The sequence below is a fragment of the Callionymus lyra genome, chromosome 16 (assembly GCF_982586985.1).
Source record: "Callionymus lyra chromosome 16, fCalLyr1.hap1.1, whole genome shotgun sequence".
Lineage (NCBI taxonomy): Eukaryota > Metazoa > Chordata > Actinopteri > Syngnathiformes > Callionymidae > Callionymus > Callionymus lyra.
The window spans coordinates 12,374,649-12,391,037 of NC_141833.1; the positions used below are offsets into that span (position 1 = coordinate 12,374,649).

General features: G+C 35.4%; 1 protein-coding gene across 1 annotated transcript in view; it reads right to left on the reverse strand.

Moving 5' to 3' along the window:
- The window catches only part of gpr158b (G protein-coupled receptor 158b), a 58,471-nt gene that overhangs the window by 20,818 nt on the left and 21,264 nt on the right, over positions 1-16,389 (reverse strand). Inside the window, exons 3-6 of the mRNA XM_087811221.1 lie at positions 11,391-11,493; positions 8,952-9,157; positions 7,667-7,735; positions 3,943-4,052 (exon numbers count right to left, since the gene is read on the reverse strand). Coding sequence (XP_087667347.1) covers positions 3,943-4,052; positions 7,667-7,735; positions 8,952-9,157; positions 11,391-11,493 — 488 coding nt within the window. The remainder of the gene's footprint in view (positions 1-3,942; positions 4,053-7,666; positions 7,736-8,951; positions 9,158-11,390; positions 11,494-16,389) is intronic.

A 16,389-nucleotide genomic window follows, 5' to 3' on the forward strand; every position in this document is an offset into this window, starting at 1 on the left:
TGCAAACGGTCACACTATACAATCCTCACAATATTTGTTTAAATACTATAGAAAAAAATTGTTTTATTCATGACAGAAGGTATAACCCTAATATACAGTCATCTATGATACATTCAAGCCTTTTTACACCAATTGAAATTCAAAGGCTTTAAGGGAAATGATATTATTAAATATTTTAATTTTACCACAGTAAGATAAAGGTTAGTGTGTGGAAGTATTTCAGTGCCGTAGCAATATTGAATGGTTGAACATTTTTTTAATTTAAATGTTTTCAGTCATTGCCTTGAATCATCTTTTTTGAATATTATTCAATGACCTGTATGCTGAAATATATTTTTTTAATAATTCAATATTTTTTTTATATTAAAAGGTTGGGCTTTTTTAAATATGTATCATTACATTTTTTTTTAAATTAATTTAAAACGTGGTGATAATAGTGCAACAAGACAATAACACAATAATATAAAGCTATTTTTTGTTATTTCTATGCATGTTATATGCTTTAAATAACAATAACATTTGAATTAAAAAAAATAAATGTTTTGAAATGTTAAATTCAACAATATAATATTCCGATGGCACCGATATACTTCCATAGAAATGCCAGAGTCCCCTCCAGCGGTTTCCTCCCGCAGTTCAACAGCATACATTGTTAAAGGAACAGCTATTAGCAATGTTGACAATTATACAAAGATGTGTCAATAAGAGTTAAAGTGTGAGTGTGAGTGGTCGGATTGTGAACTATAATGTTTTACATATATCTGACCCCTTGAGAGATTGAGTTTGACTTTAGCCAATAATAGGGTGAACAGAAGCGAGAACGTTTTGCTTTTTACATGTTACTTCTCCATGTTTTTTTTTCTCATTTTACACGGCAGATTAAACATCTTTGTTTCTGGTCAAGTCCCCTTTCTTTTGTTTTTTTATACTTCACAAACTACATGATGCTACATCATGACGGTTTAGGAGGTCATGGGTTCAACTTCCAGTGAGGTATTTAGCCAAGAACTTTAGCAATACAAGCTGGATACAAGCTAAGGGTGTTACAAATATTGATACAACTGTATATAACAATATTTGTTTTTCAAAATATCGTATCGATATTCAACAGCACTGTATGTTTTTTTTCCAAATATTTATTTATTTTTATCATAGTTCTTTTATAGTTCAAATTTCAATAAAGTGAGATTAAATGAATGAATTAGATTTTATTTACATTTCAATTCACAGTTTGTTTTGTTCATTTTTGTGTAGCAATTAAACTTCTGTAGTCAGTACTTCCTCTGCAGCTCAAGGAACAATGAAAACCTGTAAGATCCCGATGAAGACTGAGGACGAGAGGATACAGTCGACTCCAGCAGCTTTTAAAGCTAATATTTGGTCAAAATTTGGTTTCAAAACTAATAAAGCGGTTACGACTTCGTCAAAAGTCATGTGGTATGTAAATTCCAGAGTCAAGTACTCAACAATACTATAAATATATCCTTGTTCCTACAGTATCACAATAAATTGTATCGTTGACCCTGTATCGAGATATCGCCAGATTCTTATCAATACACACTCCTAATAAAAGCATTTGCTAAATAGGATTAATAAAAACATCCAAGACTACACACACTTTACCAGACAAACCATCCGTCTCTGTGGTGTTTAGGTCTATGTTAAAGTCTATGTTAAAGTCTTCCCCGAAGGACGTGGCTTTGAGGTCGGATTACGGTTTTTACTCCAACCTTTAAAACACTCTCCAGACCCCCAGAATCTGACTTATTAAACAGAATGACCCATTTAAGACATCTTGGTGCATCTTTTGAAATAGTAGCTTCTCTCATGAGAACATGATTGTGTCGTTGCAGCCCTTGAGGGGGGATTATAACATGTTATACAACAGCATTATTGACAGGCAGCGACAAGCCAAACACCAGTATGCTTGTTATTTTTTCTGATAGAAAACCGGTCCAGGTGATTGTGGGAGCTTGGATGGAGTTCTTTCGGCCGAAAGCTCTGGTGAGTTTGCTTTGATGGCGCACGAGAGAAAACACTTATTTATGGAATTCTAGCAGAGCATTTTGTAAACCGTCCAGAGCCCGACAGAAAACTGTGATGAGATGCCAGCGTCGGTCCGTTTAACGGCTGATGTTCCGGTGACTCATTCCTGTTATGTCAGCATAACAACCATCACCGTCAGTTTGATCGTTACGGAATCAGAGCGGGCGAGAGTGGAAGAGAGTTTATTATGGCTTGATTATCGCTGGAAATGAAGCGACGGAAGGAATTCCTCTTCTTCGACTAATATTTGTTTTCCGGCGATGAAATGAAGGTCCTGGCCGTAAATGAAGGAACGTGATTCTGAGATCGCGAACGTCGGCCAAGCTGCTCACTCACACCCATGTCGTCGTTTTTTAAAATATTCACCAAACATAATTGTCTATATTTATTTAATCAATATAATTCCATTTTTGGAGTATCAATAATAGCGATGTGCTCAACGTTGGATGGACACAAAAACACTCTTGTTACAATCACTGCCTGTTAAATTGGATTTTGAATGGCCTTTTCCATTTTTCATAATTTCCCCCTGTTTCCCAACAATTTACAGGGTGGTTTCTAGATGCCAAGTAGCAGGACCTGCTAATGATGTACAATCTGCAATCACTCCCCTTAATATAAACCAGACTTTACATGGACCAGCGTTGGCTCGTCTTACAGTTCTAAACCCTGACAATTCCTTGTTCGTCTTCTTAATATTTCCGCTTCGTGACTTTCCTCTAAACTCTTTGTCAGTGGTATTGGTTACTCGGTTTTTGTTGATTTTTTTTTTTTTTCATTGCCTTTTCCTTTTCCATTTTTCTTTAGTGAATAGTGCTCCTGGCTGCCACTATGTTTGGACTTCCTCTTTTGTTTGATTATTTAAATAATTTCAGAATTTGACTTTGACGTTGACTTTCCATGAACTGGCGTTAGCTCGTCTTACAGTTCTGCCCACTAAACCCTGAAACTTTTCCGTTAGCCCTTTTTTTTTTTGTTCCTCTTTTTAATTGTTTTTGATTTGTGATTCGGACGTCTTACTGCTAACCCGTTTGGACTCCCCATTTTGTTTGATTATTTGGATTATTTGATAAACAAACTCAGACATTGAAATATGAATCTCGTATTGCGTCCATTCTTGGTGTTGTTGTACATATTTTGACTGTTTTTGTATATTCAATTGTATTTTGTTATCATTAACTGTGTTTTATACATCGTCTCCAGCTATCTCTATAAGCAGGAAACATAGGCGGGAGGTTCCGATGCTGTCTTCTTCACCACAGTCTGTAAAAAATCCCTAAAAAGAAAACTTGATCCAGATAGTAACGCGTATCATGTGATCCATGATATACTATAAACATTTTCTGGAAATTTCCCTAAAATCTCTTTTTGCAACTGATAAATAAAGACAATGGGATATATTTCTGCATTTAAAAGGCACAAATATAAACTAATTAAAGTAAAAAATAAAATTGTTAGCATCAGGAACATTCCTACATGATCAGTTTCAATAGGAAGTGGCCTCTGTCTGCCCTTCATCTGAAATGTGTGCTTTTTCGCCTCGAAAAAAAAAGGACAAAGTGTGACTTTGAACTCATCAACTTTTCAATTTGCTTTCTTCCCTCTCAGCAAACATGAGTGTGACATTTCACGTGTGGTATTTTCAGATGTGCAAGATCACCCCTGGCCCACCAGACAGAAAAAAAATGACAAAATCTCAAATTGGCAATTTGTCATGGGAAACACTGCAGCTGACCTATGACCTCCTTCTGCCACCCGAGAATACTTGCCCCAGGAAAGGAGGTAAAAGCATGTTTGTGGGGATCTCTTATAGCAGCTGGGAATTCAAATGCAAAACAAGGAGGCGGTGCAGAAACAGATAAGATGATTATTGTAGGGGGAGTTTGTTTTTTTTACCTGTAAAGCTTGAGGATGACGGTGCCGTACATGATGGAGAAGCCCAGGATTCGAACCCATCTCAGGAGGATGCAGCGGAACACGCTTGGAGGAAAGTACAGGATCATCACCTGCAAAAGTACCACGTCAGTTTACATCCAAAAATCATAATAATAATCCTAAGACTACACAACAAATGGTATCACAGGTGGTATCATTATTAGGTCACTTTAAAGCAACGGCACAATCTGGAACGAGCATCTTTGCTGCGCCCCTATTAAAAAACAGGAAGCTGACTCATCGGATCGAGGGAAGAGTCTGGACTGAAGAGTCTGAGGTGAACACGGTTGCCTTGGCGATAGAGTGACACATCCATGAGACATTCAACCATCATTTATTATGTAGCTTTATGCTTAATTGATTTGTTTCTATAAAACGTATGTTTATTATTGCAATTTATTATGTAATTGGTAATAAACTCCCCACCCATGCTTCTCTATTAATATCTATATACGTTTCTTATTTATTATTTTAAAAAAGTATTTTTTTTTACTATTTATTTTACCATTTTAAATATTTTTCAAAAGCATTTCCTTTAACCCCGTTGTGGCAAATTTTATGCACTTTAGATTTTGCCTTTTTATTCAATAAATATTAAAAAGATTGACAATCTTTAAAACGTATCAATCCTTTTTCTTGCTGTATATGCTCATTTTCCCTCTATAAATTACTGTATTGTGTTTTTTTTTTCAACATAAATAAATTAAAAATAACTTGAAAAACAACAAATAAAAGTGCTTTATACATTTCTTATTAATTATTATTATTATAGTTTTACAAAAAAGAGCAACAGTTATTTTTTACAATTTATTTAACCTAAATATTTCAACGCTGATGTGGGTTTTATCTTACGTATTTCTTTTTTTTAATTAAATTTCAAAGTACATTTTTGTATTCAGAAAAAATATCTTAATTCTTTCAAAAATGCTTCAAACAGATCTTTAAATTTAATGAACACAATTATTTGCTGATTTTTTTCCTTCTATAACTTTATTTTCTTCTATCTATCTATCAATCTAAATAAAATAGATGAATTCGTGAAATAACAAATTAAAAAATATGAATCTTTTTTCTCTGAAGCCTTCATTTGTTTCAACCGTTTTCCTTCCAGACTGGTAACAATCCTGCAACAACGTCTCAACAACCATCCCCGGAAACCCTCGCTAACACATCACACACTAACTCTCCCTGCATGGATTCACACACCAGACAAGCCGTCGCACAACCACGACACACACTCGTACGACCCCCCCCCCACACACACACACACACACACACCCCTCTCGACAGGAGAGACGACGCTCGGGTTTGCGTCCAACCTACCATGCATCCCCACCATCAATTAATCAGCAGATGTATTTTTAAAACAAGTTGTGCTAGAACTTGATGGACTGTTTAAAAATGCATCGAGCAGCAGAACAGAGCAGCTGCATCAAGCCTTCCCACTGAAGAAGCTCTTACGGCGGAGAAGGAAAGAAAGGTGCGCAAACAAGCATCATTATTCCAGACGGCTTTGAACGTAAACGAAAGAGGAAGAAGAGAGTGAACGCCAGAGAGTGACGGGGGTATTTGGAGAAGCTATTTCAGGGAGTTACCCTTGGGGTGAACAACGTGGGCGGATGGATGATGGAGAAAAAAAAAATCAAATATGAAGACGGTGGCGACAATTTATTCTTTATCTTCAGCTCTAAGAAGAACCGGTTGTTTGATGTCAATGCAAATATCTTCCACCAGGGTCTCACACTCTCATCCTTTAAATCGAAATCTTTTTTCCCGGGTTTTTAAATAGCACGGCAAAAGAGACTTCTGGCCGGTTGGCAGACGGACTATTTGAGCGCTCAGGTTGCTTCCATCTGTTTGCTGGCTCGAGAAAGGGATTCTGACGCCGCGCTCCAGGTGCACCGTGAGCCTCGTTGGACGAGTGCAAACACACACCGAGCACAATGGCGTCCTCCCACACTAGTCAAAAGCTGGCTCAAGAACACACACAAAGAGACACCCTCGCTCTGCTCACCATCACCAACTGTTATGTCCAACTGTGCCGACAGGCCTGCGAAGACTAGCAACACTTTTAGCGGCAACATTTGTACTTTCACCAAAATGTTCTTTTTTTACTCGGGTTTATTTCGTGCGATTGAGGAGTCGGCACTGAAGGGCGGAACATGAACACATGCACTTAAAGTCCTTAAAGACAACAACTTATATTGTTATTAATCTTTGTTTATATTAATATTATACAACCTACATGTTGAACTCACACCCAAATACTATCAATAGCCGACGATTAAGACAATCCCGTACTGCACTGCAACACCTCAAGTTATAAAGGTTTGAATCCATGATTAATTCAAATATTTTCTGGTTTAATGTTGTTGTTTTTTTAATTAATTGTTGGCCATAAAAAAGCCAAACGAGGCAAACAATGTTAATAGAAAATAATATAGTCAAATCGCCTCCTTAATGAGTTTGTATACTTCCTATGGTTCTACTTAAGATGTTTCAACTTCTGAATTTTATACTGACAATGTTTCTACTTACAGTGTTTCTACTTTTATACTGACAATGTTTCTACTTACAGTGTTTCTACTTTTATACTGACAATGTTTCTACTTACAGTGTTTCTACTTTTATACAAACAATGTCTCTACTTACAGTGTTTCTACTTTTATACAAACAATGTCTCTACTTACAGTGTTTCTACTTTTATACTGACAATGTTTCTACTTACAGTGTTTCTACTTTTATACTGACAATGTTTCTACTTACAGTGTTTCTACTTTTATACAAACAATGTCTCTACTTACAGTGTTTCTACTTTTATACTGACAATGTTTCTACTGAGTGTTTCTACTTTTATACTGACAATGGTTTTACTTAGTGTTTCTACTTTTATACTGACAATGTTTCTACCAACAAAGTTTTGACTTTTGACTTCATACTTAGAATTTTTATACTTGTGATTTTTCGAGTTCTTACTTTTATCCCTCACAATGTTTGGACTAACGATGTTTCGGATTTGCGATGTTTCGACTTGCGATGTTTCGACTTCTGACTTTTATCCTGACAATGTTTGGATTTTTTACTTTTATGCTTGCAATGTTTCCACTTCTGACTTTTATACTTACAGTATATTGTTTCTACTTACAATGTTTCTACTTAAAATTATTTTACTAATAAAGTTTCGACTTTTGACTTCATACTTGGAATTTTTATTCCTACGATTTTTCGAGTTCTGACTTTTATACTTGCAGTATTTCTACTACAATGTTTCAACTTTTGTTTTTACAGTGTTTCTACTAATGATGTTTCGACTTTTATACTTGAATTTTTTTTCCTAACAATGTTTGGACTTGTGATTTTATACTTACAATCTTTCTTTATACATCGTTTCAACTCACGATGATTCGACTTCTGACTTTTATACTTACAGTATGTTGTTTCTACTTACAATTTTTGAAGCTCTGACTTTTAAACTTGCCATATTTCTACTACGATGTTTCAACTCTGGTATTTACGGTGTTTCTACTCACAATGTTTTGCTGCTAGGAGTAAAGCATGTACACTTTTTAAATAATAATAAAAAAAAGTTTTCTGTAAATATTTTTGTTTCATACTTGAAGGCACATTTAGAAATGTGTGTCAGTCAAACATCAACTAAAGTTGTATTAAATGAGACAAAACTTACTGGGAAGTGAAGCAGTAAAGATCCAAACAAGATGGTTTCCAACAGCATGAGACCTGAAGTTCGGATGCTCTGTAAATGACAGAAGATAAGTTCAGTTCAATATTCAAATCTTCTTTTGCATCTAGAAAGTCAACAAAAGAACACGTTGGATGACATAAAGTTCTGATAGTCACAGAAGGGTCGAAGCTCTTGAATAGCTTTTTGAACTTCTGCGAAACTTAACAAGAAATTCCATTAATGCTCGTATGATCCCCAGCTTTTGTCGAACAATAAAAGTAAATGAAGCCTAAAACAATTGATGAGAACAATTACTCGATGCATCCCAAATTTTGTTGACGAAGCCATCTGCATGAATAGAAGTGTCGGAGCAGATTGTGGCGCCGAGGATTTGGACAAGATTTAACACCAGGAGGTCTTTTAGTGCATCATGATGGGAAACAAACCATTTTCATTAACTTTGACTCGGAGAAGAAACATTAACGAAAGAGAACATTTCAATCTAAATGATGTTTGTTAATGGAACGAGGGAACGAAACTGAAATAATGAAAGACGGAAAACATGAATATGACGCCGTCCCACGAGATAAACAGTTGGTACCAGAGCCACAGGTGACAGAAACAAGGAGGTTAATAGTAAGAATTATATAAAACGGACAGAAAATAAACACATTAATACAAACATAATGAACGGAAAACTAAAAATATATAAATTAAAAAGGTATATAATAATTATTTATACAATACATATAAATCGATATGTTAAAATATATTAAATCTTTTTAATTAACAAAAAAAAAAGAAGATGGAAATAAAATGTGGATCCATATCAAAAATAGTCATTTTTCTCCAAGTCAAACACACCAAAATTAGATAAAAAAAATATTTAAAAAAATATATGATAATAATCTATATCCATGTATGTTTAACATTTACAAGGATACAATTTTTTTTTAAACCTTTATACGTAATAAAACAACAATAATAATCAAATAAAACTTAATAATAATACTTACTAAATAATTTAGAAGATGGTAATGATAATAAAATATAAAAATGATTAAAATGATTATTTAGAAAGTAGTAAAGAATATTAGAATATTAGCAATTTCAAATATTTAATTGTTTTCCTAAAAATAATTATAAATAGGAATTAAAAAAAACTGTTACCTAAATAATATGTGTGAAATATCAGAAGTATGAATAAAAAAAAGTAGAAAAATGTTATATCCTGGTTGTAAATTCATTTTAAGTGATATTAATTCAACCTGAAGTGTACTTTAGTCACCTTGTTCCTGCGGCAGTGGTAGACCACCAGAATGCAGGCCAGGTTGAGCAGCATGCAGAGACCCTGCAGCGAGGCCACGGTCAGCCGCAGAGCTCCGTCCTCCTGGATGAGACACGGCGTGTTGTCACGACAATAAGGACAACCCTCGCGACACGGCAGGCACTTGTTGGAAACGTCCGAACTTTCGTCTCGGCTCTGATCTCGACCTGAGGGTGAAAAAAGTTTAAAAACCATGATTATTTAGACAATAATAGCAATATTTCTCTCACGATATAGACTGACTAATCCATTAGAAACAATGATGAGGAATAATTAGTTTAAATTGCAGAGATGGGAAAATAATGGAGAGAACATCACTGAGCCACAGTGTTTATTTTATCATTTGGCCTGTAATGATTATTTTTGTTAAACATCCGAGCAGAGAAACCAATGAATTCTTAAGTACTTCCTCTCGGAATTTACACTTTGCTCCCCCTTTTAATTAACATAGATAAAAGTCTGGAAATGTCCCTTAGTCAGTATGAAATACACATATGAATTAGATCCATTTAAAAAAAAAGGGGGGTGTGGGGTCACCCCATTTACACCCCTGGGCAGACCTACAATAAAAAAGAGAGGCTGGATCAGATCACTGATGGAAGGTCTGACCATGAATAGATCTGAAAGTAAGAACCAGAATTTTAAAATGGATCCTGAAAGAAACTGGAAGCCAGTGAAGTTTTAAGGATCGGAGAAATGTAAGTTCTTCTACTAGAGCGAGTCAGAATTCTCACTGAGTGAGTTCTGAATCAACTGCAGGCGAGACAGATCCTTCTTGTTTAGACACCAAAATAAACTGTTACAATAGTCTAAACGAGAAGACACAAACGCATGGATTATAAGATCCAGATCGTGTTGTGACATCATTTACCTAAGTTTAGAGATTTTTTTCAGTTGAATGAAACAGTTTTTTAATAAGACTTTTTTTTTTCCTATGATGCAGTGCATCTCATCTCAATGTTCTTTGTTCACATACAACATCTGGACAATTGATTAAAATTTGCTTTGAAAATATTTAAAGGAATAAATAAAGTATTGCCTGGGATCTATTTGCGGCCCTTGAGTCAATATCAACCTTATTTATGTATTACTTTCATTTTTTAAATGGGCACCAAATAGTCAGACAAGTTTTTCATGGCAAGACCTGAAACATACAAAGTGAAGTAAAAGTAAAATATAATATAATATATATTTATTTTTAATTTTACGTTGAAATTATCATTTTTGCTCCAGTTTCCTCAGACGATCAATTTGTGTCCTGTGGTAAACTGGTCAGCTTTCCAGGGTGTCCCCTTTAATCTCTTAATAACCGATGTTGAGCAAAATCAAATTTAATTTCCAAGAACTAAATAACTTTAGTTTTAAGATGCATTTTGGAAGTTTGGAACTACACTTATGAACTCCATGATGGCTGTTAAAATGATAAATAAAAAACATCAAATATTAATATTAACATCCAAAACATGAAAAGTACATGATTGTACGTAATTATTCTCATTAATCTCCAGTAAGAGATGCATCTTAATTTGACAGTGAAAATCAAATATTGGTGAAAAAGAAAACCATAGAAAACCCCACATAAGATAAATATAAAAGTTTAAAATGTTTCCAAACTTTATATTTACTTTTGTATTACCGTATGTTTCATTCGATCAATATTATTCTAAACCAATAAAAAGTGTAATACTTGAAATATTGTTTTAATAGGATTGATTGTTGCAGGTGAGAAGAAGTTGTATAAGAGCAGCCATTGGTTTTCCCACAGTAACTCAAGACCACACGTTCTCTTCTCATCGATAACTTCTGACCTCCAGGAAGCCAAACACGAGGATCTATGAAGCCTCGGCGCTGAAACTCGATCTGATCCGCCAGGATTCCTGCGGCATTTTGGTCGACGCGAATCGAGCAGCTCCGTTCAGAGACGCTCATCGCCTGGGATTAAGCTTTAATCTCAAACTAGATTTGCGTCATTAGCTCCATTATCACGGCAGAAAATCTCACCGCAGGAGTCGACGAGTCGAGAATCAATGATTCAATCCGATCCTCGATGGGAAGGTGAAGGGATTTGGGTAGAAATAGCACCAAATATCACTTAATATTGACAGCAAAATAAGTTCTCAGGTGGAGATAAACAAGAGAAAGCAGGTAAGGAGTTCAAGTTCATTAGTGTTTGACACGACGCAGACGAACGATGAATGAATCACAGCACGTTTTCAACTCCTCTCACCATGGAAACGAAAGTGACGTACGACTGTGAGAACAGTTTCTTTGACAACAGCTTCAAGAGCAGCAACTCAGACGCATCTCCCGAGTATCAATCAGAAACAAAAGGCCGTCTCTTATCCAGGTCTTAAAACACAGCGGGGGGGGCGTGGGGGGGGTGGGGGGGGTTTAACCTACTTTTGAAGCCGTTGAGTGCCACGCGGCTCGGGTGGTAGAACCCGGTCTTGCACTGGCACTTGTACTTGTCCAACACAAATCCGTGTCCGAGGACGGGGGTGCACTGGAGGGAGGAGAGACACAAGAGTTAAGACAATGAGGTAGGAAGATGTGATGACTCAGCAAAAAGATTGTGGGCGCGTCTTCACTTGTGAAGAAGGTCGGCGTGAAGAAGAGCTTAGATCCTGTTTGTTGGGATTCAACAAGTCTAACATAAAGTTGATTTATTTGTTGCTTTATTTAGTTTGTTTATTGATGTTATGCATTTGAATGTTTAAACTGTGGTTCGGATTTTTATTTTCCACATTTCAGCCTCATTTGGAATCCATAAGCATGACTCAAAATTGGGGCGTGAGTGAGTGGTTTTCTGTCCTATTTGTGTCCTGACTATTAACGGCCAGTGTTATGCAAGATAAAACCAAAAATGATGTCCAAGAACTAAAAAAATTGAAGCCTAAAGATGGACATCTTCGAGGCAGTTTATTAAATAGTATTCATCATTTCATGATGGCTACTGTTCAAACGGGACATTCCCATATATGAATGTTTTGAAAAAAAATCGAAAGTACATTATTGTATACAACTGTTCTCATGAATATCCATTAAGGGATGTAGAGGTTGAAACCAGGAACTTTCACTTTAGGTCCATCCAACAGTAGAAAAAGTGTGAAAATAATAACATAATAATAGTCATTACATAATAAGTAAGAAAGAAAATTTGTCGTTTAATGTACACTCAGGTAATGCTGATTAATAAAGGAAATCATAATGAACTAGAATTTATTATTAAATATTTGAGTTATCAAATAAGACAAAAAGAGATAAATACATATATTTTTATAGCATAAAAAAATGGAATACACCACAATGGACTCTTTAAAAAATGATGATATTTCAAATATCAAACCCACCAACTGCCACTCGTCGTCACATTCATAGACTTCAAGAAAGCATTAATTCTATCGCTACAAATGTCATGTTTGCTGTTCTACGCCACTGTGGCATCCCGTCTGTTATTGTAAATGCCAACAGTGTACAACAACTCTAAAATTAAGTAAGTAAGTAATATTTATTTATATAGCGCTTTTCCAGACCAGGGTCACAAAGCACTTTAACAATCAAAACAATACTCAAAAAAGTATATACTTTAAAGATCAAGATAATACTGAGAACAACACAGGAGTTCCAGAAAATCAAGGAAAAGCCTGAACAAATAGAAATGTCTTAAGATGTTTCTTAAAGGAGTCAGTAGACTCCATCAAGCGCAAAGAGAGAGAAAGATCGTTCCAAAGCTTAGGAGCAACAGCCTGAAAAGATTTCTCTCCTCTGGTCCTGAACCGTGTGCAAGGAACCATAAGTAGATTCTGATCCACAGACCTCAGGGCCCGAGCTGGGGTGTAAGGCTGTATCAGATCAGTGATGTAAGGAGGAGTCTGACAATGAATAGCTCTGAAAGTAAGAAAAGGGCATAACATAACATAACAAGAAAAGGGCTGTTATGGTGGATGGTAACATCTCCATTTCAAGTTACCACAGGGGTGTTGCAAGGGGATGTTCTTGGCTACTTTTTGTTCATTGTGCTCATTGAGATTTCTATTGACAAAACCAACTGAATCCACTGACTCCGGTATAGTTGCTCATATCTAGAAGATATCCAGCTAAAATCTTAAATGATCTGGATTTCGCTGATGATATGACCTTACTCGAGTCTTCTGTACCCTAAGCACAGGCACAACCAGTACTGCCGCTGCAGGGAAAAAAAATTGGTCTCATCATCAGTGTTCCCAAAACTGAGTACATGACCTTTAACTGCAGTCCACAGCCATCACTGGAAGTGTATGGTAAGCCTATTAAACAGGTATCGAACTTTAGATACCCAGGATCCATGATGGCAGCCAGATAGGACGATTTCTCTAGGCGAAAGGCACCTGCATGGACTGCTTTCTGGAAACTTGAAAAGATCTGGAGAAGCCCATCATTCCCCACCTCCGCAAAAATCAAACTCTTTAATGTCACATGTATGTCAGTGCTCTTGTATGGATGTGAATACTGGGTGCTGTCCCTTGATATGGAGAACAAGATGAATGAATTTGTCAAATCCTGCTACAGAGTTATGTTTAACATTCACCAACAGAGTCAGATAACTCAGGTTATTGCTGTAAGGTTCCAGGATTGAGTCAGTACTTGGGTGACTTAGGCCAGTCGGTCAACTGAGCCTGAGAAACCTGGGTGTTTTATGTCACAACATGATCTGGAGCTTATAATCCATGCATTTGTTTATTCTCGTTTAGACGATTGTAACAGTTTATTTTCTTGTCTAAACAAGAAGGATCTGTCTCGCCTACAGTTAAAGCAAAACTCTGCAGCGAGAATTCTGACCCGCTCTAGTAGAAGAACTCACATTTCCCCGATCCTTAAAACTCTTCACTGGCTGCCAGTTTCTTTCAGGATCAATTTAGAAATTGTAGCCAACCGATGACGATGACGATGACGATGACGATGACGATGAATGCTGATTATGATGATGATGATAACACGGTCCAAACTTTTTAAAGTAAAGCAAAAAAGTCCAATTGTACCAAACTTTCGCCAAGTAATAATATTTAAAAACAAATTGGAACTTGGTCTAATTAAAGTTCCAAAAGTAAAAGATTCTTCAGATGCTTCGTTTTATGATGGATCAAATAAATAAAAAAAGAACTGAAAAGTGTGAAGAGTCTTTCATTATCACACCTTTTCTGTGAGTGGAGGAGCCGTTTAATCTTCAAACACGTTGTGTTTCAAGGATATATTGCTCATTACATATAAAGTTCCTGCTTTCTTTAGAAAAGATTTTCCTTTTTTATGGCAAAACAAAACAATGAAGAAGACAATGGACTGTATGAGCTTATTTGCTTTAATGAGTGTGAAAACCTTTGCTTTGGTCTCAAAAGTAAAAAAAAAGAAGAAAAAGAGTGGAGCTATATATATATATATATATATATATATAGACATATTAAGGAGGCACAGATCCAACAATTATGGTCCCAGATATCAATATATATATATCGGTTTTAAGTATCGGAAGATACCACAGTTAAAATATTAACTTTTTCCCTATTGTGAAATAAAACTGCTCATGCTTTTAATTAAAAGCAGATAATACTATTATACTATATATACACACATTAATTTCATTATTTATGTCCTTAATATTTTATTCTAAGTTTGCTGCCTGTTCTGGAGCTAAGCAGACTTCCATTGTTGTTCCTTTGACAATAAAGAGAGATTTTATTCTATTCAAAGAAACTAGGAAGATGAGAAAATTGCCCCTCGACCACATTTTTACCTAATCCTCCTGTTTTCCAATTTATGATGCATTTCTTTCATTTAAAATATAAGTTTGATGTATAAAGTTGTGCATTTTCTTCATATTAATTTTAAACAACATTTCCTCTTTATGGGTTGACTTGTACTCATAAACTTCATAAATTTACTGATGAATCTAAGGTAAGGTAAGGTAAAACTTTATTGATTGTTTAATATCTATTGTTTGAATTGTTTGAATCTATGAACATATTAAAGTATATTTTTTCCATAATTTAGGCTTTCATGTCCCCAAATGGGAAATTCATTGTCACAAGATTGTACTCGTTTGATTCAGATCAGAAAAGACAGCACTAGCCTTCTTGCAGGAAACTTAAATCTGTCCTCCTATACCTAAGAGCATTGTAGCTTCGTCCCAAGGGCGCTTAAACTCGCTTTTACATCATAAATAAGGTTCTAAGATATTAACAAACTACAATTTCTGTGCCCTTTGAAAACATTAATGATTCAAAACATGATTATTTTTTTATTGTATATTTTCAGATGACTTAGATCAGGGCAGGGGTCTGCAACAGAGAAGTATATGATGGGGAAAATCCTGGGCTAAAAACCTCATTATCATATTAAGTAAGTAAGTAAGTAAGTAAGTAATATATATTTATATAGCGCTTTTCGAGACCAGGGTCACAAAGCGCTTTAACAATCAAAAACAATACTCAAAACAGTACATACTTCAAAGATCAAGACAACACCGAGAACAACACAGGAACCAACCACATATATTATAATAATTGTATCACTGAAACTGCAACGGAGATAAAATGCCGAACTTACAGCTATGTGCTTCAGAAATAAGTCAGACAGACATGTGTACGTCTTTCAAGCTTGCACAAGTAAAACATGCGACTTTACCTATGTTTTTTGGGGGATTTTGTTTTATTTTTTAACTGAAATGTATTTGTTTAGCTTAATAAAAAAGGAAAATTGACAATATTTGTTTTAATGTTTTGATTGTCACAATGTTCCAATAAAAACAGAACGTTTTTTTGTAAAAAAAAAAAACTATTCCTGATAATTACATCCATGTTATTATTATTCTTTTAAGCAGTTTTTAAACAGATTTTCGGCTCCGAGTGAGTTTTCATTAGGTGGGGAACATTCCTAAATGGCTCTGAACATGGCAAAAGCTCCCGAGCCATGGGTTTGGGTTAGGGGTTTGAGAGCGCAGACCTCCACCAAGCAGCTTATATTTAAATGCGTTGTGATTTTTAACCCAATTTTTTTAATTTTATTTTAATGACATGGTAGTTTTGAGCATTTCTTACATTGTCTATATAATCAATGAGCAGTAGTGTCACCGAACCCACTCGCACAACCCAGTAGAAACCCAAGAAGGAAAGTTGAAAGTTGAAGTGTGTAGTAGTACAATGTGTGTGAAACTTCATAATCGGAGCACTGTCGAAATGGTATCAACCGTTTCTAGAAATATTTTCTAAAAATTGTATTTAAAGAAATTGTCAGACATGAATTAAAAAACGTGTTCTCGATATACACTGGGTATTCTAGTGCCGTCTGAGGTTTTCCGATCAGGTAGAACTAAAGGTACTAAAGGTACTAAAGGTACTAAACTCAACCTAATCAAAGAGAGATTGTC